Here is a 27367-nt window from a genome sequence, read left to right on the forward strand (position 1 = left end):
GTAACCCTAGTACATAGTACTGTTTATTAACCCTGTTAGTAACCCTACTACATAGTACTGTTTATTAACCCTGTTAGTAACCCTACTACATAGTACTGTTTATTAACCCTGTTAGTAACCCTACTACATAGTACTGTTTATTAACCCTGTTAGTAACCCTGTTAGTAACCCTAGTACATAGTACTGTTTATTAACCTTGTTAGTAACCCTACTACATAGTACTGTTTATTAACCCTGTTAGTAACCCTGTTAGTAACCCTACTACATAGTACTGTTTATTAACCCTGTTAGTAACCCTGTTAGTAACCCTACTACATAGTACTGTTTTTAACCATCTCAGGAGCCTTCACCTGTAAAACACTGTTTCAAACAATATACAATAGCTGGCTTTACACTGCACAGTCATGTGTGTGTGTGTGTGTGTGTTTGTGAGAGAGAGAGAGGGTCTGTGTGTGATCAAATAATGACAAACATTTAGTCAACAAAATTTACTCCCACATACAGTAGATTAATTGACTCCCACATACAGTAGATTAGATTTGTATATGACGCATGATGAAGAGGTCAGTCTTTCAGAGGGAAGGCTCTACTCAGTACCACCTCCACTCTGTCTCCTCCCAGAAGACACACCTCCAGAACACACAACAGCCTCTGATTGGCCAGCTGGGAGGCCGTTGCGATCAGGTCCGCTAGGATAGGACGAGAGAGTACAGTTATCATTATTATGATGTGTGTTACCAGGTGGTGGTGGAGGTGTGTGTTACCAGGTGGAGGTGTGTGTTACCAGGTGGAGGTGGAGGTGTGTGTTACCAGGTGGAGGTGGAGGTGTGTGTTATCAGGTGGTGGTGTGTGTTACCAGGTGGAGGTGTGTGTTACCAGGTGGAGGTGTGTGTTACCAGGTGGAGGTGTGTGTTACCAGGTGGAGGTGGAGGTGTGTGTTACCAGGTGGAGGTGGAGGTGTGTGTTATCAGGTGGTGGTGTGTGTTACCAGGTGGAGGTGTGTGTTACCAGGTGGAGGTGTGTGTTACCAGGTGGAGGTGTGTGTTACCAGGTGGTGGTGTGTGTTACTAGGTGGAGGTGGAGGTGTGTGTTACCAGGTGGTGGTGTGTGTTACCAGGTGGAGGTGTGTGTTACCAGGTGGAGGTGTGTGTTACCAGGTGGAGGTGTGTGTTACCAGGTGGTGGTGTGTGTTATCAGGTGGTGGTGTGTGTTACCAGGTGGAGGTGTGTGTTACCAGGTGGAGGTGTGTGTTACCAGGTGGAGGTGGAGGTGTGTGTTATCAGGTGGAGGTGGAGGTGTGTGTTACCAGGTGGTGGTGGTGGAGGTGTGTGTTACCAGGTGGTGGTGGTGGAGGTGTGTGTTACCAGGTGGAGGTGTGTGTTACCAGGTGGAGGTGTGTGTTACCAGGTGGAGGTGTGTGTTACCAGGTGGAGGTGTGTGTTACCAGGTGGAGGTGTGTGTTACCAGGTGGAGGTGTGTGTTACCAGGTGGAGGTGTGTGTTACCAGGTGGTGGTGTGTGTTACCAGGTGGAGGTGGAGGTGTGTGTTATCAGGTGGAGGTGGAGGTGTGTGTTACCAGGTGGAGGTGTGTGTTACCAGGTGGAGGTGTGTGTTATCAGGTGGAGGTGTGTGTTACCAGGTGGTGGTGTGTGTTACCAGGTGGAGGTGGAGGTGTGTGTTACCAGGTGGTGGTGTGTGTTACCAGGTGGAGGTGTGTGTTACCAGGTGGAGGTGTGTGTTACCAGGAGGAGGTGTGTGTTACCAGGTGGAGGTGGTGGTGTGTGTTACCAGGAGGAGGTGTGTGTTACCAGGTGGTGCTGTGTGTTACCAGGAGGAGGTGTGTGTTACCAGGTGGAGGTGTGTGTTACCAGGTGGTGGTGTGTGTTACCAGGTGGTGGTGTGTGTTACCAGGTGGAGGTGTGTGTTACCAGGTGGAGGTGTGTGTTACCAGGTGGTGGTGTGTGTTACCAGGTGGAGGTGGAGGTGTGTGTTACCAGGTGGTGGTGTGTGTTACCAGGTGGTGGTGTGTGTTATCAGGAGGAGGAGGAGGTGTGTGTTACCAGGTGGAGGTGTGTGTTACCAGGTGGAGGTGTGTGTTACCAGGTGGAGGTGTGTGTTACCAGGTGGAGGTGTGTGTTACCAGGTGGAGGTGTGTGTTACCAGGTGGTGGTGTGTGTTATCAGGAGGAGGTGTGTGTTACCAGGAGGAGGTGGAGGTGTGTGTTATCAGGAGGAGGTGTGTGTTACCAGGAGGAGGTGTGTGTTACCAGGTGGAGGTGGTGGTGTGTGTTACCAGGTGGTGGTGTGTGTTACCAGGTGGAGGTGTGTGTTATCAGGTGGAGGTGTGTGTTACCAGGTGGTGGTGTGTGTTATCAGGTGGAGGTGTGTGTTACCAGGTGGAGGTGTGTGTTACCAGGTGGAGGTGTGTGTTACCAGGTGGAGGTGTGTGTTACCAGGTGGAGGTGGAGGTGTGTGTTACCAGGTGGTGGTGTGTGTTACCAGGTGGAGGTGGAGGTGTGTGTTACCAGGTGGTGGTGTGTGTTACCAGGTGGTGGTGTGTGTTACCAGGTGGAGGTGTGTGTTACCAGGTGGTGGTGTGTGTTACCAGGTGGTGGTGTGTGTTACCAGGTGGTGGTGTGTGTTACCAGGTGGAGGTGTGTGTTACCAGGTGGTGGTGTGTGTTACCAGGTGGAGGTGGAGGTGTGTGTTACCAGGTGGAGGTGTGTGTTACCAGGTGGAGGTGTGTGTTACCAGGTGGAGGTGGAGGTGTGTGTTACCAGGTGGAGGTGTGTGTTATCAGGTGTAGGTGGAGGTGTGTGTTACCAGGTGGTGGTGTGTGTTACCAGGTGGAGGTGGAGGTGTGTGTTACCAGGTGGTGGTGTGTGTTACCAGGTGGTGGTGTGTGTTACCAGGTGGAGGTGTGTGTTATCAGGTGGAGGTGGAGGTGTGTGTTACCAGGTGGTGGTGTGTGTTACCAGGTGGTGGTGTGTGTTACCAGGTGGAGGTGTGGGTTACCAGGTGGTGGTGTGTGTTACCAGGTGGAGGTGTGTGTTACCAGGTGGTGGTGTGTGTTACCAGGTGGAGGTGTGTGTTACCAGGTGGAGGTGTGTGTTACCAGGTGGTGGTGTGTGTTACCAGGTGGTGGTGTGTGTTATCAGGTGGAGGTGTGTGTTACCAGGTGGTGGTGTGTGTTACCAGGTGGAGGTGTGCGTTACCAGGTGGAGGTGGAGGTGTGTGTTACCAGGTGGTGGTGTGTGTTACCAGGTGGTGGTGTGTGTTACCAGGTGGTGGTGTGTGTTACCAGGTGGAGGTGTGTGTTATCAGGTGGAGGTGTGTGTTACCAGGTGGAGGTGGTGGTGTGTGTTACCAGGTGGAGGTGGAGGTGTGTGTTACCAGGTGGTGGTGTGTGTTACCAGGTGGTGGTGTGTGTTACCAGGTGGAGGTGGAGGTGTGTGTTATCAGGAGGAGGTGTGTGTTACCAGGAGGAGGTGTGTGTTACCAGGTGGAGGTGTGTGTTATCAGGTGGAGGTGTGTGTTATCAGGAGGAGGTGTGTGTTACCAGGTGGAGGTGTGTGTTACCAGGTGGAGGTGGAGTGTGTGTTACCAGGTGGAGGTGGAGGTGTGTGTTACCAGGAGGAGGTGTGTGTTACCAGGTGGAGGTGGTGGTGTGTGTTACCAGGAGGAGGTGTGTGTTACCAGGTGGTGCTGTGTGTTACCAGGAGGAGGTGTGTGTTACCAGGTGGAGGTGTGTGTTACCAGGTGGTGGTGTGTGTTACCAGGTGGTGGTGTGTGTTACCAGGTGGAGGTGTGTGTTACCAGGTGGAGGTGTGTGTTACCAGGTGGTGGTGTGTGTTACCAGGTGGAGGTGGAGGTGTGTGTTACCAGGTGGTGGTGTGTGTTACCAGGTGGTGGTGTGTGTTATCAGGAGGAGGAGGAGGTGTGTGTTACCAGGTGGAGGTGTGTGTTACCAGGTGGAGGTGTGTGTTACCAGGTGGAGGTGTGTGTTACCAGGTGGAGGTGTGTGTTACCAGGTGGAGGTGTGTGTTACCAGGTGGTGGTGTGTGTTATCAGGAGGAGGAGTGTGTTAGCAGGAGGAGGTGGAGGTGTGTGTTATCAGGAGGAGGTGTGTGTTACCAGGAGGAGGTGTGTGTTACCAGGTGGAGGTGGTGGTGTGTGTTACCAGGTGGTGGTGTGTGTTACCAGGTGGAGGTGTGTGTTATCAGGTGGAGGTGTGTGTTACCAGGTGGTGGTGTGTGTTATCAGGTGGAGGTGTGTGTTACCAGGTGGAGGTGTGTGTTACCAGGTGGAGGTGTGTGTTACCAGGTGGAGGTGTGTGTTACCAGGTGGAGGTGGAGGTGTGTGTTACCAGGTGGTGGTGTGTGTTACCAGGTGGAGGTGGAGGTGTGTGTTACCAGGTGGTGGTGTGTGTTACCAGGTGGTGGTGTGTGTTACCAGGTGGAGGTGTGTGTTACCAGGTGGTGGTGTGTGTTACCAGGTGGTGGTGTGTGTTACCAGGTGGTGGTGTGTGTTACCAGGTGGAGGTGTGTGTTACCAGGTGGTGGTGTGTGTTACCAGGTGGAGGTGGAGGTGTGTGTTACCAGGTGGAGGTGTGTGTTACCAGGTGGAGGTGTGTGTTACCAGGTGGAGGTGGAGGTGTGTGTTACCAGGTGGAGGTGTGTGTTATCAGGTGTAGGTGGAGGTGTGTGTTACCAGGTGGTGGTGTGTGTTACCAGGTGGAGGTGGAGGTGTGTGTTACCAGGTGGTGGTGTGTGTTACCAGGTGGTGGTGTGTGTTACCAGGTGGAGGTGTGTGTTATCAGGTGGAGGTGGAGGTGTGTGTTACCAGGTGGTGGTGTGTGTTACCAGGTGGTGGTGTGTGTTACCAGGTGGAGGTGTGGGTTACCAGGTGGTGGTGTGTGTTACCAGGTGGAGGTGTGTGTTACCAGGTGGTGGTGTGTGTTACCAGGTGGAGGTGTGTGTTACCAGGTGGAGGTGTGTGTTACCAGGTGGTGGTGTGTGTTACCAGGTGGTGGTGTGTGTTATCAGGTGGAGGTGTGTGTTACCAGGTGGTGGTGTGTGTTACCAGGTGGAGGTGTGCGTTACCAGGTGGAGGTGGAGGTGTGTGTTACCAGGTGGTGGTGTGTGTTACCAGGTGGTGGTGTGTGTTACCAGGTGGTGGTGTGTGTTACCAGGTGGAGGTGTGTGTTATCAGGTGGAGGTGTGTGTTACCAGGTGGAGGTGGTGGTGTGTGTTACCAGGTGGAGGTGGAGGTGTGTGTTACCAGGTGGTGGTGTGTGTTACCAGGTGGTGGTGTGTGTTACCAGGTGGAGGTGGAGGTGTGTGTTATCAGGAGGAGGTGTGTGTTACCAGGAGGAGGTGTGTGTTACCAGGTGGAGGTGTGTGTTATCAGGTGGAGGTGTGTGTTATCAGGAGGAGGTGTGTGTTACCAGGTGGAGGTGTGTGTTACCAGGTGGAGGTGGAGGTGTGTGTTACCAGGTGGAGGTGGAGGTGTGTGTTACCAGGTGGAGGTGGAGGTGTGTGTTACCAGGTGGTGGTGTGTGTTACCAGGTGGAGGTGTGTGTTATCAGGTGGTGGTGTGTGTTACCAGGTGGAGGTGTGTGTTACCAGGTGGAGGTGGTGGTGTGTGTTACCAGGTGGAGGTGTGTGTTATCAGGTGGAGGTGTGTGTTATCAGGTGGAGGTGTGTGTTACCAGGTGGAGGTGGTGGTGTGTGTTACCAGGTGGTGGTGTGTGTTACCAGGTGGAGGTGTGTGTTACCAGGTGGTGGTGTGTGTTACCAGGTGGAGGTGTGTGTTACCAGGTGGAGGTGTGTGTTACCAGGTGGAGGTGTGTGTTACCAGGTGGAGGTGTGTGTTACCAGGTGGAGGTGTGTGTTACCAGGTGGTGGTGTGTGTTACCAGGTGGTGGTGTGTGTTACCAGGTGGAGGTGTGTGTTACCAGGTGGTGGTGTGTGTTACCAGGTGGAGGTGTGTGTTATCAGGTGGTGGTGTGTGTTACCAGGTGGTGGTGTGTGTTACCAGGTGGAGGTGTGTGTTACCAGGTGGAGGTGTGTGTTACCAGGTGGTGGTGTGTGTTACCAGGTGGTGGTGTGTGTTACCAGGTGGTGGTGTGTGTTACCAGGTGGAGGTGTGTGTTACCAGGTGGTGGTGTGTGTTACCAGGTGGAGGTGTGTGTTATCAGGTGGTGGTGTGTGTTACCAGGTGGTGGTGTGTGTTACCAGGTGGAGGTGTGTGTTACCAGGTGGTGGTGTGTGTTACCAGGTGGTGGTGTGTGTTACCAGGTGGTGGTGTGTGTTACCAGGTGGAGGTGTGTGTTACCAGGTGGTGGTGTGTGTTACCAGGTGGTGGTGTGTGTTATCAGGTGGAGGTGTGTGTTATCAGGTGGAGGTGTGTGTTACCAGGTGGTGGTGTGTGTTACCAGGTGGTGGTGGAGGTGTGTGTTATCAGGTGGAGGTGTGTGTTACCAGGTGGTGGTGTGTGTTACCAGGTGGTGGTGGAGGTGTGTGTTACCAGGTGGTGGTGTGTGTTACCAGGTGGAGGTGGAGGTGTGTGTTACCAGGTGGAGGTGTGTGTTACCAGGTGGAGGTGTGTGTTACCAGGTGGAGGTGGAGGTGTGTGTTACCAGGTGGAGGTGTGTGTTACCAGGTGGAGGTGTGTGTTACCAGGTGGAGGTGGAGGTGTGTGTTATCAGGTGGAGGTGTGTGTTACCAGGTGGAGGTGTGTGTTACCAGGTGGAGGTGTGTGTTACCAGGTGGAGGTGTGTGTTACCAGGTGGAGGTGTGAGTTACCAGGTGGAGGTGGAGGTGTGTGTTACCAGGTGGTGGTGTGTGTTACCAGGTGGTGGTGTGTGTTACCAGGTGGTGGTGTGTGTTACCAGGTGGTGGTGTGTGTTACCAGGTGGAGGTGTGTGTTACCTGGTGCAGGTGGTGGAGTGTGTGGTGAAAAGCCTCCGTGTGTCAGGATGGTGAACCAGTGGTCGGAGTGGGAGGGGCCATGTGGAGGGGAGGGGCCTGAAGGGGCACTGGAGGCGGAGCTAGCAGGTAGGAACACTGCATCTACCACCACCCCATCAGATAGAGCTGGAGAGATAGAGAGAGAGAGAGAGAGAGAGAGAGAGAGAGAGAGAGAGAGAGAGAGAGAGAGAGAGAGAGAGAGAGAGACAGAGAGAGAGAGAGAGAGAGAGAGAGAGAGAGAGAGAGAGAGAGAGAGAGAGAGACAGAGACAGAGAGAGAGAGAGACAGAGAGGGGAGAGAGAGAGAGAGAGAGAGAGAGAGAGAGAGAGAGAGAGAGAGAGAGAGAGAGAGAGAGAGAGAGAGACAGAGAGGGAGAGAGAGAGACAGAGAGGGGAGAGAGAGAGAGAGAGAGAGAGAGAGAGAGAGAGAGAGAGAGAGAGAGAGAGAGAGAGAGAGAGAGAGAGAGATAGATAGATAGATAGATAGATAGATAGATAGATAGATAGATAGATAGAGAGAGAGAGAGAGAGAGAGAGAGAGAGAGAGAGAGAGAGAGAGAGAGAGAGGGAGAGAGAGAGGGAGGGAGAGAGGGAGAGATGGAGAGAGGGAGAGATGGAGAGAGACAGACAGACAGACAGAGAGATGGAGAGGGAGGGATGGATGGAGGGGGAGAGAGAGAGAGAGAGAGAAACACAGAGAGAGAGAGAGAGAGAGAGAGAGAGAGAGAGAGAGAGAGACAGACACAGACAGACACAGAGAGAAAGACAGAGAGAGAGAGAGAGAGAGAGAGCGAGAGAGAGAGAGAGACACAGACAGAGAGAGAGAGATGGAGAGAGGGAGGGATGGAGGGGGAGAGAGAGAGAGGGCGGGCGGGAGGGAAGGTTAGAAACCTCTTTTGCAAGGAGGCAATTTCAATTTCAATTAATCAAAACTGTGTACATATGTATACCTCTGAGTGTGAGTGTGTAGTGTCCTGTCTGGGTGTAGCTCACTGAAGGGCTGTAGTTCTCTAGACTTCTACAACACTGAAGGTTCTGGAACTCTCCTGTCTGCATCTCCACGGCAACCGCCTGTTCCTCCCTGGTCGCCGGGCAGTACTGTAGGGGCAGCGTCTCCATGGCAACGTGAGCCAGGCCCAGCCGACACCCACCCGACAACGAGACAGGAGAGGATGGGGCCGTGAGGAAGGCCTGATCATCCTCATCATCATCTTCATCATGCTCATCATCGTTGGTCTCCAGGAACTCCATGGAGGCTTCCCACAGACTGCCCTCTGACAGAGAGATGTTACAACTACAACGTTACTACAGACTGCCCTCTGACAGAGAGATGTTACAACTACAACGTTACTACAGACTGCCCTCTGACAGAGAGATGTTACAACTACAACGTTACTACAGACTGCCCTCTGACAGAGAGATGTTACAACTACAACGTTACCACAGACTGCCCTCTGACAGAGAGATGTTACAACTACAACGTTACTACAGACTGCCCTCTGACAGAGAGATGTTACAACTACAACGTTACTACAGACTGCCCTCTGACAGAGAGATGTTACAACTACAACGTTACTACAGACTGCCCTCTGACAGAGAGATGTTACAACTACAACGTTATTACAGACTGCCCTCTGACAGAGAGATGTTACAACTACAACGTTACTACAGACTGCCCTCTGACAGAGAGATGTTACAACTACAACGTTACTACAGACTGCCCTCTGACAGAGAGATGTTACAACTACAACGTTACTACAGACTGCCCTCTGACAGAGAGATGTTATAACTACAACGTTACTACAGACTGCCCTCTGACAGAGAGATGTTACAACTACAACGTTACTACAGACTGCCCTCTGACAGAGAGATGTTACAACTACAACGTTACCACAGACTGCCCTCTGACAGAGAGATGTTACAACTACAACGTTATTACAGACTGCCCTCTGACAGAGAGATGTTACAACTACAACGTTACTACAGACTGCCCTCTAACAGAGAGATGTTACAACTACAACGTTACCACAGACTGCCCTCTGACAGAGAGATGTTACAACTACAACGTTACTACAGACTGCCCTCTGACAGAGAGATGTTACAACTACAACGTTACTACAGACTGCCCTCTAACAGAGAGATGTTATAACTACAACGTTACCACAGACTGCCCTCTGACAGAGAGATGTTACAACTACAACGTTACTACAGACTGCCCTCTAACAGAGAGATGTTATAACTACAACGTTACCACAGACTGCCCTCTGACAGAGAGATGTTATAACTACAACGTTACTACAGACTACCCCAGAGGTTTGAACATAAATTATTTTCCAATCATTTAGTTCTGAACAGAACCATAATTTTTTTCGTTCCGTTCCACTGTTCCAACCAGCAAAATAAAGTTCTGAACCGGTTCGAACCCCCAAAAAAGTAGCGGTTTATATTGTTCCTTTCTGTTCCCACAGAATTCTACCTACGGAGGAGCGGCTTGTATGGAGGAACTTTGAATGTCTTTGAACTTCAGAGTTGGTTTAACGCTGGACCTGAAGTAGCTAGCTAGCTAACAAGCTTGTGTGTGCAGAGCGGCACCAGAATTAAAAACACGTTAAGGCACTGCATCGCAGTGCTAGCTGTGCCACTAGAGATCCTGGTTCGAGTCCAGGCTCTGTCGCAGCCGGCCGCCACCGGGAGACCCATGGGGCGGCGCATAATTGGCCCAGCGCCGTCCAGGGTAGGGGAGGGTTTGGCCGGCAGGGATGTTCTTGTCCCATAGCGCACTAGCGACTCCTGTGGCAGGCCGGGCACAGTGCACGCTTACTCGGTCTCCAGGTGTACGGTGTTTCCTCCGGCACATTGGTGCGGCTGGCTTCCGGGTTGAGCGGGCACTGTGTCAAGAAGCAGTGCGGCTAGGTTGGGTTGTGTTTCGGAGGACACACGACTCTCGACCTTCGCCTCTCCCGTGTCCGTACGGGGATTGCAGCGATGGGACAAGACTGTAACTACCAATTGGATACCACAAAATTCCCCAACTGGTGGTTCTTTTTGGACATTAAAAGACTGTAAAACACCAGCGAATCAAAAGGCTGTAAAACACCAGCAAATCAAAAGGCTGTAAAACACCAGCAAATCAAAAGAAAAAAAGGAGGAAAAAAATACAAAAAATATTTTAAAATATTTAAAAACACGTCTTACATTTTTGTAGTTAATCCAATGTGAAATGTGACAACTATAGTATCCCTAACAGGCATTTAAAAAGTTAATCCATTCTTCTCTAATTAAAAATCTCTCTCCCCATCTTCTGAATCATACTTGTAACGTCAGTAGGCTACCGCTATGCTGCGGAGGGGGAGGGGCTACCGCTATGCTGCGGAGTGGGAGGGGCTACAGCTATGCTGCGGAGTGGGAGGGGCTACAGCTATGCTGCGGAGGGGGAGGGGCTACAGCTATGCTGCGGAGGGGGAGGGGCTACAGCTATGCTGCGGAGGGGGAGGGGCTACAGCTATGCTGCGGAGGGGGAGGGGCATGTAGCCTACACAAACACACATTGGCATTAGATTTTCAACTGGCAGGCAGGCAGACACTGTGCACAACTACCTGTGAAGTAATTATCCTTTTTGGTATTGGCCATCTACCGTAAATCAAATCAAATCAAATCAGCGGCCTGTCAGGAAGTCCAGGATCACACGGTCTCCCAAGGAGATGAGTTGATAAATGGCAGGCTGTCATCTATCCACTGGTCTATGTAGTTCATGTGGTACATGTTGCCACGGTTATATTCCACATTCAATTGATTTCAATACAATATCAATGTGAGTGATTCATTTGTACGCTATTGATTACAGTAGATTACAGGGTCCTGGAGGGGGCTGAAACACCTCTGTTTTTCATCCTCTCCTTCTAATCAGGGGCTAATTCAGACCTGGGACACCAGGTGAGTGCAATTAACTACCAGGTAGAAATAAAAACAGAAGTGTTTCGGCCCTCCAGGACCGGAACTGAAGAACCCTGCCGTAGAACAAGCTAATCAATTCCAGTTTAGAGTGGATGCTTGGTAAATGTTGGTGCATGTGCAGTTTATAAGGTACACATTTGACATGTATTAATATACTTTTTATGTTTTGGTCTTCAAAATATCACGACCTATTTCAGCATATTGATTATGAATTTGGACATTTAAAACCAGTGCTTGGACACTCAGCCATAAATCACAAAGCCATGACAACTGGAAGCAGCAACGGTATCATTTTCAACTTATGTTTTAGGAATATAAATGATCATTCTAACATTCTTCAACAGGGTTCTATTGAATCAGGCAACAACTACTGAATGAGTCCAAAAACGGGCTATGATTGATTGATTGATTGATTGATTGATTGATTGATTTTGATAATATAACTGAAATCGTGAAAATACTTTTGTCTTGCCTACTACAACATTACTACAGCGTTACTACAACATTACTACAACACTACTACAGATTGCCCTCTGAGACATGTTACAACTACAACGTTACTACAACACTACTACAACATTACTACAACACTACTACAGATTGCCCTCTGAGACATGTTACAACTACAACGTTACTACAACACTACTACAACATTACTACAACATTACTACAGATTGCCCTCTGAGACATGTTACAACTACAACGTTACTACAACACTACTACAATGTTACTACAACACTACTACAACATTACTACAACATTACTACAACGTTACAACAACACTACTACAACATTACTACAATGTTACTACAGATTGCCCTCTGAGACATGTTACAACTACAATGTTACTACAACACTACTACAACATTACTACAACACTTCTACAACGTTACAACACTACTACAACATTACTACAGATTGCCCTCTGAGACATGTTACAACTACAACGTTACTACAACGTTACTACAACGTTACTACTACAACGTTACTACAACACTACTACAACCCTTACTACAACACTACTACAACGTTACTACAACACTACTACAACATTACTACAACGTTACTACAGATTGCCCTCTGAGACATGTTACAACTACAACGTTACTACAACACTACTACAACATTACTACAACATTACTACAGATTGCCCTCTGAGACATGTTACAACTACAACGTTACTACAACACTACTACAATGTTACTACAACACTACTACAACGTTACTACAACATTACTACAACGTTACTACAACATTACTACAATGTTACTACAGATTGCCCTCTGAGACATGTTACAACTACAATGTTACTACAACACTACTACAACATTACTACAACACTTCTACAACGTTACAACACTACTACAACATTACTACAGATTGCCCTCTGAGACATGTTACAACTACAACGTTACTACAACGTTACTACTACAACGTTACTACAACACTACTACAACCCTTACTACAACACTACTACAACGTTACTACAACACTACTACAACATTGCTACAACATTACTACAGATTGCCCTCTGAGACATGTTACAACTACAACGTTACTACAACACTACTACAATGTTACTACAACACTACTACAACGTTACTACAACATTACTACAACATTACAACAACACTACTACAACATTACTACAATGTTACTACAGATTGCCCTCTGAGACATGTTACAACTACAACGTTACTACAACACTACTACAATGTTACTACAACACTACTACAACGTTACTACAACATTACTACAACATTACAACAACACTACTACAACATTACTACAACATTACTACAGATTGCCCTCTGAGACATGTTACAACTACAACGTTACTACAACGTTACTACTACACTACTACAACCCTTACTACAACACTACTACAACGTTACTACAACACTACTACAACACTACTACAACGTTACTACAACACTACTACAACGTTACTACAACATAGTATTTTTTACTCTAAACTCAGTCTGACCTGTGTCGGTCTCCTCCTCTGGATGGGTCCCTAGAGTCAGTCTGCAGAGAACAACAGAGAACAGATGAGACACACATTATATATATACACAGTGCTTTCGGAATGTATTCAGACCCCTTGACTTACTCCACATTTTGTTACATTACAGTCTTATTCTAAAATAGATTAAATACATTTTCTCCCTCAAAAAAAGTTTTTTTATAAAAAATAAAAAACTGAAATACCTTATTTACATAAGTATTCAGACTCTTTGCTATGAGACTCGAAATTGAGCTCAGGTGCATTCTGTTTCCATTGATCATCCTTGAGATGATGCTACAACTTGATTGGAGTCCACCTGTGGTAAATTCAATTGATTGGACATGATTTGGAAAGGCACACACACGTCTATATAGGGTCCCACAGTTGACAGTGCATGTCAGAGCAAAAACCAGGTCATGAGGTCGAAGGAATTGTCTGTAGAGCTCTGAGACAGGATTGTGTCGATGCACAGATCTGGGGAAGGGTCCCAAAAAATGTCTGTGCATTGAAGGTCCCCAAGAACACTGTGGCCTCCATCATTCTTCAATGGAAGAAGTTTGGAATCAAATCAAATCAAATTTTATTTGTCACATACACGTGTTTAGCAGATGTTATAGCGGGTGTAGCGAAATGCTTGTCACCAAGACCCTTCCTAGAGCTGGCCGCCTGGCCAAAATGAGCAATCTGGGGAGAAGTGCCATGGTCAGGGAGGTGACCAAGAACCCGATGGTCACTCTGACAGAGCTCTAGAGTTCCTCTGTGGAGATGGGAGAACCTTCCAGAAGGACAACCATCTCTGCAGCACTCCACCAATCAGGCCTTTATGGTAGAGTGGCCAGACGGAAGCCACTCCTCAGTAAAAGGCACATGACAGCCCGCTTGGAGTTTGCCAAAAGGCACCTAAAGACTCTCAGACCATGAGAAACAAGACCTCTGGTCTGATGAAACCAAGATTGAACTCTTTGGCCTGAATGCCAAGCGTCACGTCTGGAGGAAACCTGGTACCATCCCTACGGTGAAGCATGGTGGTGGCAGCATCATGCTGTGGGGAGGTTTTTCAGCGGCAGGGACTGGGAGACTAGTTAGGATCGAGGCAAAGATGAATGGAGCAAAGTACAGAGAGATCCTTGATGAAAACCTGCTCCAGAGCGCTCAGGACCTCAGACTGGGGCGAAGGGTCACCTTCCAACAGGACAACAACCCTAAGCACACAGCCAAGACAATGCAGGAGTGGCTTCGGGACAAGTCTCTGAATGTCCTTGAGTGGCCCAGCCAGAGCCCGGACTTGAACCTGAAATAGCTGTGCAGTGACGGTCCCCATCCAACCTGACAGAGCTTGAGAGGATCTGCAGAGAAGAATGGGAGAAACTCCTCAAATACAGGTGTGCCAAGCTTGTAGCATCATACCCAAGAAGAGTTGAGGCTGTAATCGCTGCCAAAGGTGCTTCAAAAAAGTTTGCTTGATGTATTGTTGTCTCTACCTTCTTGCCCTTTGTGCTGTTGTCTGTTGCCCAATAATGTTTGTACCATGTTGTGTTGCTACCATGTTGTTGTCATGTTGTGTTGCTACCATGTTGTGCTGCTACCATGTTGTGTTGCTACCATGTTGTGTTGCTACCATGTTGTGCTGCTACCATGTTGTGCTGCTGCCATGTTGTGCTGCTACCATGTTGTGTTGCTACCATGTTGTGTTGCTACCATGTTGTGCTGCTACCATGTTGTGCTGCTACCATGTTGTGCTGCTACCATGTTGTGTTGCTACCATGTTGTGCTGCTACCATGTTGTGCTGCTACCATGTTGTGTTGCTACCATGTTGTGTTGCTACCATGTTGTGCTGCTACCATGTTGTGTTGCTACCATGTTGTGCTGCTACCATGTTGTGTTGCTACCATGTTGTTGTCATGTTGTGCTGCTACCATGTTGTTGTCATGTTGTGTTGCTACCATGTTGTTGTCATGTTGTGTTGCTACCATGTTGTGTTGTCATGTTGTGTTGCTGTCATGCTATGTTGTTGTCTTAGGTCTCTTTATGTAGTGTTGTGGTGTCTCTTTCTGAATGCACTGTGCACACACTATATACACACACACACCTCTTCCTGGGGGGTCCAGCGCTGCTGAAAAGTCTTCTCTTTGGGGATTTACCATTATCGAGTCCTAACCTACAACACAAGCAATAATACATCAATAATAACACACAACCCCATTACGTTCTACAGTCCAGCAATGTGTGTGTGAGATGGGGGCCTTACCCTGCTCTCAGCACCAGAAGCCTGGGACTCAATTTGACCGACGAGCCGGGAGAGGAGCGAGGGAGACGAGGGGAGGAGGGGGGGAGACAAGCACTGGATGGCGTGGGGGAGTAAGGAGGGAGGCGGGGGGAGGAGGAAGGGGGTGGGAGAACAGGAGAGGAGGGAGAGATACGAGGAGAGGAGGGAGAGATACGAGGAGAGGAGGGAGAGATACGAGGAGAGGAGGGAGAGATACGAGGAGAGGAGGGAGAGATACGAGGAGAGGAGGGAGAGATACGAGGAGAGGAGGGAGAGATACGAGGAGAGGAGGGAGAGATACGAGGAGAGGAGGGAGAGATACGAGGAGAGGCAGCAGCAGGTCTGTCTGTCCACACTAGACACTGGTCCTCCTAAAGAAGACAGAATTATAGTCTATATGTTATAACTAATAGACATAATGATAGTCTATATGTTATAACTGATAGACAGAATGATAGTCTATATGTTATAACTGATAGACAGAATGATAGTCTATATGTTATAACTAAGACAGAATGATAGTCTATATGTTATAACTAATAGACAGAATGATAGTCTATATGTTATAACTGATAGACAGAATGATAGTCTACATGTTATAACTGATAGACAGAATGATAGTCTATATGTTATAACTGATAGACAGAATGATAGTCTACATGTTATAACTGATAGACAGAATGATAGTCTATATGTTATAACTAATAGACAGAATGATAGTCTATATGTTAGAACTAATAGAATGATAGTCTACATGTTATAACTAATAGACAGAATGATAGTCTATATGTTATAACTGATAGACAGAATGATAGTCTATATGTTATAACTAATAGACAGAATGATAGTCTATATGTTATAACTAATAGACAGAATGATAGTCTATATGTTATAACTGATAGACAGAATGATAGTCTACATGTTATAACTAATAGACAGAATGATAGTCTATATGTTATAACTAAGACAGAATGATAGTCTATATGTTATAACTAATAGAATGATAGTCTATATGTTATAACTGATAGACATAATGATAGTCTACATGTTATAACTAATAGAATGATAGTCTACATGTTATAACTGATAGACAGAATGATAGTCTATATGTTATAACTAATAGATAGAATGATAGTCTATATTTTATAACTAATAGAATGATAGTCTATATGTTATAACTAATAGACAGAATGATAGTCTATATGTTATAACTAATAGAATGATAGTCTCTATGTTATAACTGATAGACATAATGATAGTCTACATGTTATAACTAATAGAATGATAGTCTACATGTTATAACTGATAGACAGAATGATAGTCTATATGTTATAACTAATAGATAGAATGATAGTCTATATTTTATAACTAATAGAATGATAGTCTATATGTTATAACTAAGACAGAATGATAGTCTATATGTTATAACTAATAGAATGATAGTCTCTATGTTATAACTGATAGACATAATGATAGTCTACATGTTATAACTAATAGAATGATAGTCTACATGTTATAACTGATAGACAGAATGATAGTCTATATGTTATAACTAATAGATAGAATGATAGTCTATATTTTATAACTAATAGAATGATAGTCTATATGTTATAACTAATAGAATGATAGTCTATATGTTATAACTAATAGAATGATAGTCTATATGTTATAACTAAGACAGAATGATAGTCTATATGTTATAACTAATAGACAGAATGATAGTATATATGTTATAACTGATCGACAGAATGATAGTATATATGTTATAACTAATAGAATGATAGTCTATATGTTATAACTAAGACAGAATGATAGTCTATATGTTATAACTAATAGACAGAATGATAGTCTATATGTTATAACTGATAGACAGAATGATAGTCTATATGTTATAACTGATCGACAGAATGATAGTATATATGTTATAACTAATAGAATGATAGTCTATATGTTATAACTAAGACAGAATGATAGTCTATATGTTATAACTAATAGACAGAATGATAGTCTATATGTTATAACTGATAGACAGAATGATAGTCTATATGTTATAACTGATAGACAGAATGATAGTCTATATGTTATAACTAATAGATAGAATGATAGTCTATATTTTATAACTAATAGAATGATAGTCTATATGTTATAACTAATAGAATGATAGTCTATATGTTATAACTAATAGAATGATAGTATATATGTTATAACTGATAGACAGAATGATAGTATATATATGTTATAACTAATAGAATGATAGTCAATATGTTATAACTAAGACAGAATGATAGTCTATATGTTATAACTAATAGACAGAATGATAGTCTATATGTTATAACTGATAGACAGAATGATAGTCTATATGTTAGAACTAATAGAATGATAGTCTACATGTTATAACTAATAGACAGAATGATAGTCGATATGTTATAACTGATAGACAGAATGATAGTCTATATGTTATAACTGATAGACAGAATGATAGTATATATGTTATAACTAATAGACAGAATGATAGTCTATATGTTATAACTAATAGAATGATAGTCTATATGTTATAACTAATAGACAGAATGATAGTCTATATGTTATAACTGATAGACAGAATGATAGTCTATATGTTATAACTAATAGACAGAATGATAGTCTATATGTTATAACTGATAGACAGAATGATAGTCTATATGTTATAACTGATAGACAGAATGATAGTATATATGTTATAACTAATAGACAGAATGATAGTCTATATGTTATAACTGATAGACAGAATGATAGTCTATATGTTATAACTAATAGAATGATAGTCTATATGTTATAACTGATAGACATAATGATAGTCTACATGTTATAACTGATAGACAGAATGATAGTCTATATGTTATAACTAAGACAGAATGATAGTCTATATGTTATAACTAATAGAATGATAGTCTCTATGTTATAACTGATAGACATAATGATAGTCTACATGTTATAACTAATAGAATGATAGTCTACATGTTATAACTGATAGACAGAATGATAGTCTATATGTTATAACTAATAGATAGAATGATAGTCTATATTTTATAACTAATAGAATGATAGTCTATATGTTATAACTAATAGAATGATAGTCTATATGTTATAACTAATAGAATGATAGTATATATGTTATAACTGATACGACAGAATGATAGTATATATGTTATAACTAATAGAATGATAGTCTATATGTTATAACTGATAGACAGAATGATAGTCTATATGTTATAACTAATAGATAGAATGATAGTCTATATTTTATAACTAATAGAATGATAGTCTATATGTTATAACTAATAGAATGATAGTCTACATGTTATAACTGATAGACAGAATGATAGTCTATATGTTATAACTAATAGATAGAATGATAGTCTATATTTTATAACTAATAGAATGATAGTCTATATGTTATAACTAATAGAATGATAGTCTATATGTTATAACTAATAGAATGATAGTATATATGTTATAACTGATACGACAGAATGATAGTATATATGTTATAACTAATAGAATGATAGTCTATATGTTATAACTGATAGACAGAATGATAGTCTATATGTTATAACTAATAGATAGAATGATAGTCTATATTTTATAACTAATAGAATGATAGTCTATATGTTATAACTAATAGAATGATAGTCTATATGTTATAACTAATAGAATGATAGTATATATGTTATAACTGATACGACAGAATGATAGTATATATGTTATAACTAATAGAATGATAGTCTATATGTTATAACTAATAGACAGAATGATAGTCTATATGTTATAAGTGATAGACAGAATGATAGTCTACATGTTATAACTGATAGACAGAATGATAGTCTATATGTTATAACTAATAGATATAATGATAGTCTATATTTTATAACTAATAGACATAATGATAGTCTACATGTTATAACTAAGACAGAATGATAGTCTATATGTTATAACTAATAGAATGATAGTCTATATGTTATAACTGATAGACAGAATGATAGTCTATATGTTATAACTAATAGACAGAATGATAGTCTATATGTTATAACTGATAGACAGAATGATAGTCTATATGTTATAACTGATAGACAGAATGATAGTATATATGTTATAACTAATAGAATGATAGTCTATATGTTATAACTGATAGACAGAATGATAGTCTATATGTTATAACTAATAGAGAGCAATAGTAATGTTGTCTTTTTGTAGGCACTAACTCCGTCATGGTTCGTTGGACAAGGCCTACGGGGAAATTTAGTTTTTTCTAGGGTTTTTGAATAAACACTGAAAATAAGGACTGAAAACACAGGCTCAGGAGATCTTATAAGTTTTGTTCTATACTAATATAATAATAATATGCCATTTAGCAGACGCTTTTATCCAAAGCGACTACAGTCATGCGTGCATACATTTTTGTGTATGGGTGGTCCCGGGGATCGAACCCACTACCTTGGCGTTACAAGCGCCATGCTCTACCAGCTGAGCTACAGAGGACCACTACCTTGGCGTTACGAGCGCCGTGCTCTACCAGCTGAGCTACAGAGGACCACCTATCACCTGTTCTATGAGATAATCTTCATCAGTTAACGTCACTTTTTGTGAATTTTGAAGCATTTATGTAATAAAAAAAAGAACATAAAGGCTTTATAATTCATAAAGGTCATGTTAACTGACTGATATTATCTCATAGAACAACATAAAGGCTTTATAATTCATAAAGGTCATGTTAACTGACTGATATTATCTCATAGAACAACATAAATGCTTCATAATTCATAAAGGTCACGTTAACTGACTGATATTATCTCATAGAACAACATAAAGGCTTTATAATTCATAAAGGTCACGTTAACTGACTGATATTATCTCATAGAACAACATAAAGGCTTTATAATTCATAAAGGTCACGTTAACTGACTGATATTATCTCATAGAACACGTATAAGATCTCCTAAGGCTGTATTAACCTCAGACCTTACTTTCCCCACAGGAATGTCTGAACGAACCAGAGGTAACAAGCTGGCGAGCTCTATTCACCTGTGGATAATATATGGCATTTAGCAGACCCTTTTATCCAAAGCAACTTAGTCATGCGTGCATTCATTTTACGTATGGGTGGCGCAGGGAAGTAGGTGTGTGTGTGTGTCTCTGTGTGTGTCTCTGTGTGTGTCTCTGTGTGTGTCTCTGTGTGTGTGTGTATGATGTGTGTGTGTGTGTGTGTGTGTGTATGATGTGTGTTAGTTACCTCTCCTCTACGGCAATGTGTAACCATGGTGATGGTTGCCTGGATACAAAAGCTGCGTCTCTCTCTGTACTGAAGTCGCTCCGCCTCCCACTTCAGCTCCGCCCCCCTCAGCAGGCCTGGTTCACCTACACACACACACGCACACGCACACACACACAGAGACACACACACACACAGAGACACACACAGAGACACACACACAGTATGAAACAGAAAAATAATGTATACTGAACATAAATATAAACAACATGTCAAGATGTTTACATCCCTGTTAGTGAGCATTTCTCCTTTGCCAAGATAATCCATCCACCTGACAGGTGTGGTATATCAAGAGGCTGATTAAACAGCATGATCATTACACAGGTGCACCTTGTGCGGGGGGCAATAAAAGGCCACTAAAAAGGCCAGTTTTGTCACACAACACAATGCTACAGATGTCTCAAGTTTTGAGGGAGCGTGCATTTGGCATGCTGACTGCAGGAATGTCCACCAGAGCTGTTGTCAGATAATTGAATGGTAATCTCTCTACCATAAGCTGCCTCCAACGTCGTTTTAGAGAATTTGGCAGTACATCCAACCGGCCTCACAACCGCAGACCACGTGTAACCACGCCAACCTAGGACCTCAACGTCAGACTTCTTCACCTGTGGGATCGTCTGAGACCAGCCACCCGGACAGCTGATGAAACTGTGGGTTTGCACAACCGAATAATTTCTGCACAAACTGTCAGAAACCGTCTCAGGGAAGCTCATCTGCGTGCTCGTCGTCCTCACCAGGGTCTTGACCTGACTGCAGTTAGATGTTGTAACAAACTTCAGTGAGTAAATGCTCACCTTCGATGGCCACTGGCACGGTGGAGAAGTGTGCTCTTCACGGATGAATCCCGGTTTCAACTGTACCGGGCAGATGGCAGACAGCGTGTATGGCGTCGTGTGGGCGAGCGGTTTGCGGATGTCAACGTTGTGAACAGAGTGCCCCATGGTGGCGGTGGGGTTATGGTATGGGCAGGCATAAGCTACGGACAACGAACACAATTACATTTTATCGATGGCAATTTGAATGCACGGAGATACTGTGACGAGATCGAGGCCCATTGTCGTGCCATTCATCTGCCGCCATCACCTCATGTTTCAGCATGATAATGCACGGCCCCATGTCACAAGGATCTGTACACAATTCCTGGAAGCTGAAAATGTCCCAGTTCTTCCATGGCCTGCATACTCACCAGACATGTCACCCATTGAGCATGTTTGGGATGCTCTGGATCAACGTGTACGACAGCGTGTTCCAGTTCCCGCCAATATCCAGCAAGTTCACACAGCCATTGAAGAGGAATGGGACAACATTCCACAGGCCACAATCAACAGCCTGATCAACTCTATGCGAAGGAGCTGTGTTGCGCTGCATGAGGCAAATGGTGGTCACACCAGATACTGACTGGTTTTCTGGTCCACGCCCCTACCTTTTTTTAAAGGTATCTGTGACCAACAGATGCATATCTGTATTCCCAGTAATGTGAGATCTATAGATTAGGGCTTAATTTATTTATTTCAATTGACTGATGTCCTTATTTGAAATGTAACTCAGTAAAATCTTTGAAATTGTTGCATGTTGTGTTTATATTTTTGTTCAGTATATTTCTGTGAGATATACGAGCGCGCTTCTCACACAAACACGGCTATGCGTTGGTCTCAAACATAGGTTACAATGTTGCACAAAATCTGATCAGACACCTGCCTCCTGTGATATACCTGGGCACCCTCCTCTGCTCTGGGGCGTTATCTGATCAGACACCTGCCTCCTGTGATATACCTGGGCACCCTCCTCTGCTCTGGGGCGTTATCTGATCAGACATCTGCCTCCTGTGATATACCTGGGCACCCTCCTCTGCTCTGGGGCGTTATCTGATCAGACACCTGCCTCCTGTGATATACCTGGGCACCCTCCTCTGCTCTGGGGCGTTATCTGATCAGACACCTGCCTCCTGTGATATACCTGGGCACCCTCCTCTGCTCTGGGGCGTTATCTGATCAGACACCTACCTCCTGTGATCTACCTGGGCACCCTCCTCTGCTCTGGGGCGTTATCTGATCAGACACCTACCTCCTGTGATCTACCTGGGCACCCTCCTCTGCTCTGGGGCGTTATCTGATCAGACACCTGCCTCCTGTGATATACCTGGGCACCCTCCTCTGCTCTGGGGCGTTATCTGATCAGACACCTGCCTCCTGTGATATACCTGGGCACCCTCCTCTGCTCTGGGGCGTTATCTGATCAGACACCTGCCTCCTGTGATATACCTGGGCACCCTCCTCTGCTCTGGGGCGTTATCTGATCAGACTACACCGGGCCTCCTGTTATATACCTGGGCACCCTCCTCTGCTCTGGGGCATTTTCTGATCAGACACCTACCTACTGCTGCTTTCATCCTTCCATTTGACATTGTGCCTTGGATGTTTTTGGACTACTGCCAAACTTAAACTCCACTTAGTTTAGCCTACTTGGATTTAGTATTTTTGACTTTCCCGCGGCCCGGTGTAGCTCTTGACTTTCCCGCGGCCCGGTGTAGCTCTTGACTTTCCCACGGCCCAGTATAGCTCTTGCCTCCCTCCTGGCTTTCCACCGGCCTGTACTGGAAACTGCATCCCCTCAAAGGTGCTTCTCTCCTGGCTATCATACTGGTAATACAGCCTCCGTTGCGTTGATGTTTTGATGGGTCCCAGCATTTAATAACATTGAGAGTCTTTTTGACTCTCCCGCAGCCCGGTGTAGCTCTTGACTCTCCAGTAGCCCGGTGTAGCTCTTGACTCTCCAGTAGCCCGGTGTAGCTCTTGACTCTCCAGTAGCCCGGTGTAGCTCTTGACTCCCCCGCAGCCCGGTGTAGCTCGACTCTCCAGTAGCCCGGTGTAGCTCTTGACTCTCCCGCAGCCCGGTGTAGCTCTTGACTCTCCAGTAGCCCGGTGTAGCTCTTGACGCTTACATTGAGTAAGTCACAGCTGTCTCCTTGCTGTTGTTATGCTGCCAAGGCAGCAGCTACTCTCCCTGGGGTCCGGCAAAATTACAATACATTCATAACAGATTTCATAACACACTAAGTGTGTGCCCTCAGGCCCCTACTCCACCACTACCACATATCTACAACACAAAATGAAGTCCCTCTTTGTGGCACCTGACCACACGACTGAACAGTAGTCCAGGTGTGACAAAACTAAGGCCTGTAGGACCTGCCTTGTTGATAGTGTTGTTAAGAAGGCAGAGCAGCGCTTTATTATAAGATTTAGTTGAGGTTTAGGGTTTAGTAAATGATTTGTCCCAAATACAATGCTTTTAGTTTTTGAAATATTTAGGACTAACTTATTCCTTGCCACCCATTCTGAAACTAACTGCAGCTCTTTGTTGAGTGTTGCAGTCATTTCAGTCACTGTAGTAGCTGACATTTATAGTATTGAGTCATCCGCATACATAGACACACTGGCTTTACTCAAAGCCAGTGGCATGTCATTAGTAAAGATTGAAATAAGTAATGGGCCTAGACAGCTGCCTTGGGGAATTCCTGATTCTACCTGGATTATGTTGGAGAGGCTTCCATTAAAGAACACCCTCTGTGTTCTGTTAGACAGGTAACTCTTTTTCCACAATATAGCAGGGGGTGTAAAGCCATAACACATACGTTTTTCCAGTAGCAGACTATGATCTATAATGTCAATAACTTTTGCCTCCCTCCAGGCATTAAAATAAGTGCTGGCTGGTTTCTAGTCTGTGGTTGGGTTCTGCATAGAACTGTGGCGATCCTACTAACTGATTCAATCTAACTATCACACTGTGGCGCTTCAATCTAACTAACTATCACACTGTGTGGACTGACTTTTAGCGCTTCAATCTAACTAACTATCACACTGTCTGGACACCGTCACCAGCAAAGCACTATTACACCTCCTCCTCCATGCTTCACGGTGGGAATCACACATGCAGAGATCATGCGTTCACCTACTCTGCATCTCACAAAGACATGGCGGTAGGAACCAAAAATCTCAGACCAAAGGACAAATTTCCACCGGTCTAATGTCCATTGCTTGTGTTTCTTGGCCCAAGCAAGTCTCTTCTTATTATTGGTGTCCTTTAGTAGTGGTTTCTTTGCATCAATTCGACCATGAATGCCTGATTCACAGTCTCCTCTGAACAGTTGATGTTGAGATGTGTCTGTTACTTGAACTCTGTGAAGCATTTATTTGGGATGCAATTTCTGAGGCTGGTAACTCTAATGAACTTATCCTCTGTAGCAGAGGTAACACTGGGTCTTCCATTCCTGTGGCGGTCCTCATGAGAGCCAGTTTCATCTTAGCACTTGATGTTTTTTGCGACTGCACTTGAAGAAACTTTCAAAGTTCTTGAAATGTTCTGTATTGACTGACCTTCATGTCTTAAAGTAATGATGGACTGTCGTTTCTCTTTGCTTATTTGAGCTGTTCTTGCCATAATATGGACTTGGTCTTTTACCAAATAGGGCTATCTTCTGTATACCCCCCCTACCTTGTCCCAACACAACTGATAGGCTCAAACACATTAAGAAGGAAAGAAATTCCACAAATTAACTTTTAAGAAGGCACACCTGTTACTTGAAATGCATTCCAGGTGACTACCTCATGAAGCTGGTTGAGAGAATGCCAAGAGCGTCATCAAGGGAAAGGGGGGCTATTGGAAGAATATCAATATTTGTTTAACACTTCTTTGGTTACTACATGATTCCATATGTGTTATTTCTTAGTTTTGATGTCTTCACTATTATAGTGAAGACATATTATAGAAAATAGAACAAAAACGTTTGTACATTTGTAAACATTTCAAAAAACCTGAATCAAAAGGCTGTGTATATTGACAACTAAATGTACTAATTTCCTTTGTCAGCAGCATACCACCCTGCATCCCACTGCTGGCTTGCCTCTGAAGCTAAGCAGGGTGGTCCTGGTCGGTCCCTGGATGGGAGACCAGATGCTGGCTGGCCTCTGAAGCTAAGCAGGGTTGGTCCTGGTCGGTCCCTGGATGGGAGACCAGATGCTGGCTGGCCTCTGAAGCTAAGCAGGGTTGGTCCTGGTCGGTCCCTGGATGGGAGACCAGATGCTGGCTGGCCTCTGAAGCTAAGCAGGGTTGGTCCTGGTCGGTCCCTGGATGGGAGACCAGATGCTGGCTTGCCTCTGAAGCTAAGCAGGGTTGGTCCTGGTCGGTCCCTGGATGGGAGACCAGATGCTGATGGAAGTGGTGTTGGAGGGCCAGTAGGAGGTCCCTGGATGGGAGACCAGATGCTGATGGAAGTGGTGTTGGAGGGCCAGTAGGGAGGTCCCTGGATGGGAGACCAGATGCTGATGGAAGTGGTGTTGGAGGGCCAGTAGGAGGTCCCTGGATGGGAGACCAGATGCTGATGGAAGTGGTGTTGGAGGGCCAGTAGGAGGTCCCTGGATGGGAGACCAGATGCTGATGGAAGTGGTGTTGGAGGGCCAGTAGGAGGTCCCTGGATGGGAGACCAGATGCTGATGGAAGTGGTGTTGGAGGGCCAGTAGGAGGTCCCTGGATGGGAGACCAGATGCTGCTGGAAGTGGTGTCGGAGGGCCAGTAGGAGGTCCCTGGATGGGAGACCAGATGCTGCTGGAAGTGGTGTTGGAGGGCCAGTAGGAGGTCCCTGGATGGGAGACCAGATGCTGCTGGAAGTGGTGTTGGAGGGCCAGTAGGAGGTCCCTGGATGGGAGACCAGATGCTGATGGAAGTGGTGTTGGAGGGCCAGTAGGAGGTCCCTGGATGGGAGACCAGATGCTGATGGAAGTGGTGTTGGAGGGCCAGTAGGAGGTCCCTGGATGGGAGACCAGATGCTGATGGAAGTGGTGTTGGAGGGCCAGTAGGAGGTCCCTGGATGGGAGACCAGATGCTGATGGAAGTGGTGTTGGAGGGCCAGTAGGAGGTCCCTGGATGGGAGACCAGATGCTGATGGAAGTGGTGTTGGAGGGCCAGTAGGAGGTCCCTGGATGGGAGACCAAATGCTGATGGAAGTGGTGTTGGAGGGGCAGTAGGAGGTCCCTGGATGGGAGACCAGATGCTGATGGAAGTGGTGTTGGAGGGCCAGTAGGAGGTCCCTGGATGGGAGACCAGATGCTGCTGGAAGTGGTGTTGGAGGGCCAGTAGGAGGTCCCTGGATGGGAGACCAGATGCTGATGGAAGTGGTGTTGGGAGGGCCAGTAGGAGGTCCCTGGATGGGAGACCAGATGCTGATGGAAGTGGTGTTGGAGGGCCAGTAGGAGGTCCCTGGATGGGAGACCAGATGCTGCTGGAAGTGGTGTTGGAGGGCCAGTAGGAGGTCCCTGGATGGGAGACCAGATGCTGATGGAAGTGGTGTTGGAGGGCCAGTAGGAGGTCCCTGGATGGGAGACCAGATGCTGATGGAAGTGGTGTTGGAGGGCCAGTAGGAGGTCCCTGGATGGGAGACCAGATGCTGATGGAAGTGGTGTTGGAGGGCCAGTAGGAGGTCCCTGGATGGGAGACCAGATGCTGATGGAAGTGGTGTTGGAGAGCCAGTAGGAGGTCCCTGGATGGGAGACCAGATGCTGCTGGAAGTGGTGTTGGAGGGCCAGTAGGAGGTCCCTGGATGGGAGACCAGATGCTGATGGAAGTGGTGTTGGAGGGCCAGTAGGAGGTCCCTGGATGGGAGACCAGATGCTGATGGAAGTGGTGTTGGAGGGCCAGTAGGAGGTCCCTGGATGGGAGACCAGATGCTGATGGAAGTGGTGTTGGGAGGGCCAGTAGGAGGTCCCTGGATGGGAGACCAGATGCTGATGGAAGTGGTGTTGGAGGGCCAGTAGGAGGTCCCTGGATGGGAGACCAGATGCTGCTGGAAGTGGTGTTGGAGGGCCAGT

The 27367-nt window shown here is 45.5% G+C and overlaps 1 protein-coding gene across 1 annotated transcript; it reads right to left on the bottom strand.

Moving 5' to 3' along the window:
- Nucleotides 1–330: 330 nt before the first annotated feature.
- Nucleotides 331–15303, bottom strand: LOC121557772. Its single transcript, XM_045214494.1, has 6 exons — nt 15182–15303; nt 15023–15091; nt 12912–12952; nt 7920–8243; nt 6932–7096; nt 331–689 (listed from the first exon to the last, which is right to left on the bottom strand). The coding sequence occupies exons 4-6, from the start codon at nt 8218–8220 to the stop codon at nt 565–567; spliced, it is 591 nt and encodes a 196-aa protein (XP_045070429.1). The 5' UTR covers nt 8221–8243; nt 12912–12952; nt 15023–15091; nt 15182–15303; the 3' UTR covers nt 331–564.
- Nucleotides 15304–27367: the final 12064 nt, after the last annotated feature.

This window comes from Coregonus clupeaformis, unplaced genomic scaffold, assembly GCF_020615455.1.
Source record: "Coregonus clupeaformis isolate EN_2021a unplaced genomic scaffold, ASM2061545v1 scaf0269, whole genome shotgun sequence".
In the NCBI taxonomy this organism is placed as follows: Eukaryota; Metazoa; Chordata; class Actinopteri; order Salmoniformes; family Salmonidae; genus Coregonus; species Coregonus clupeaformis.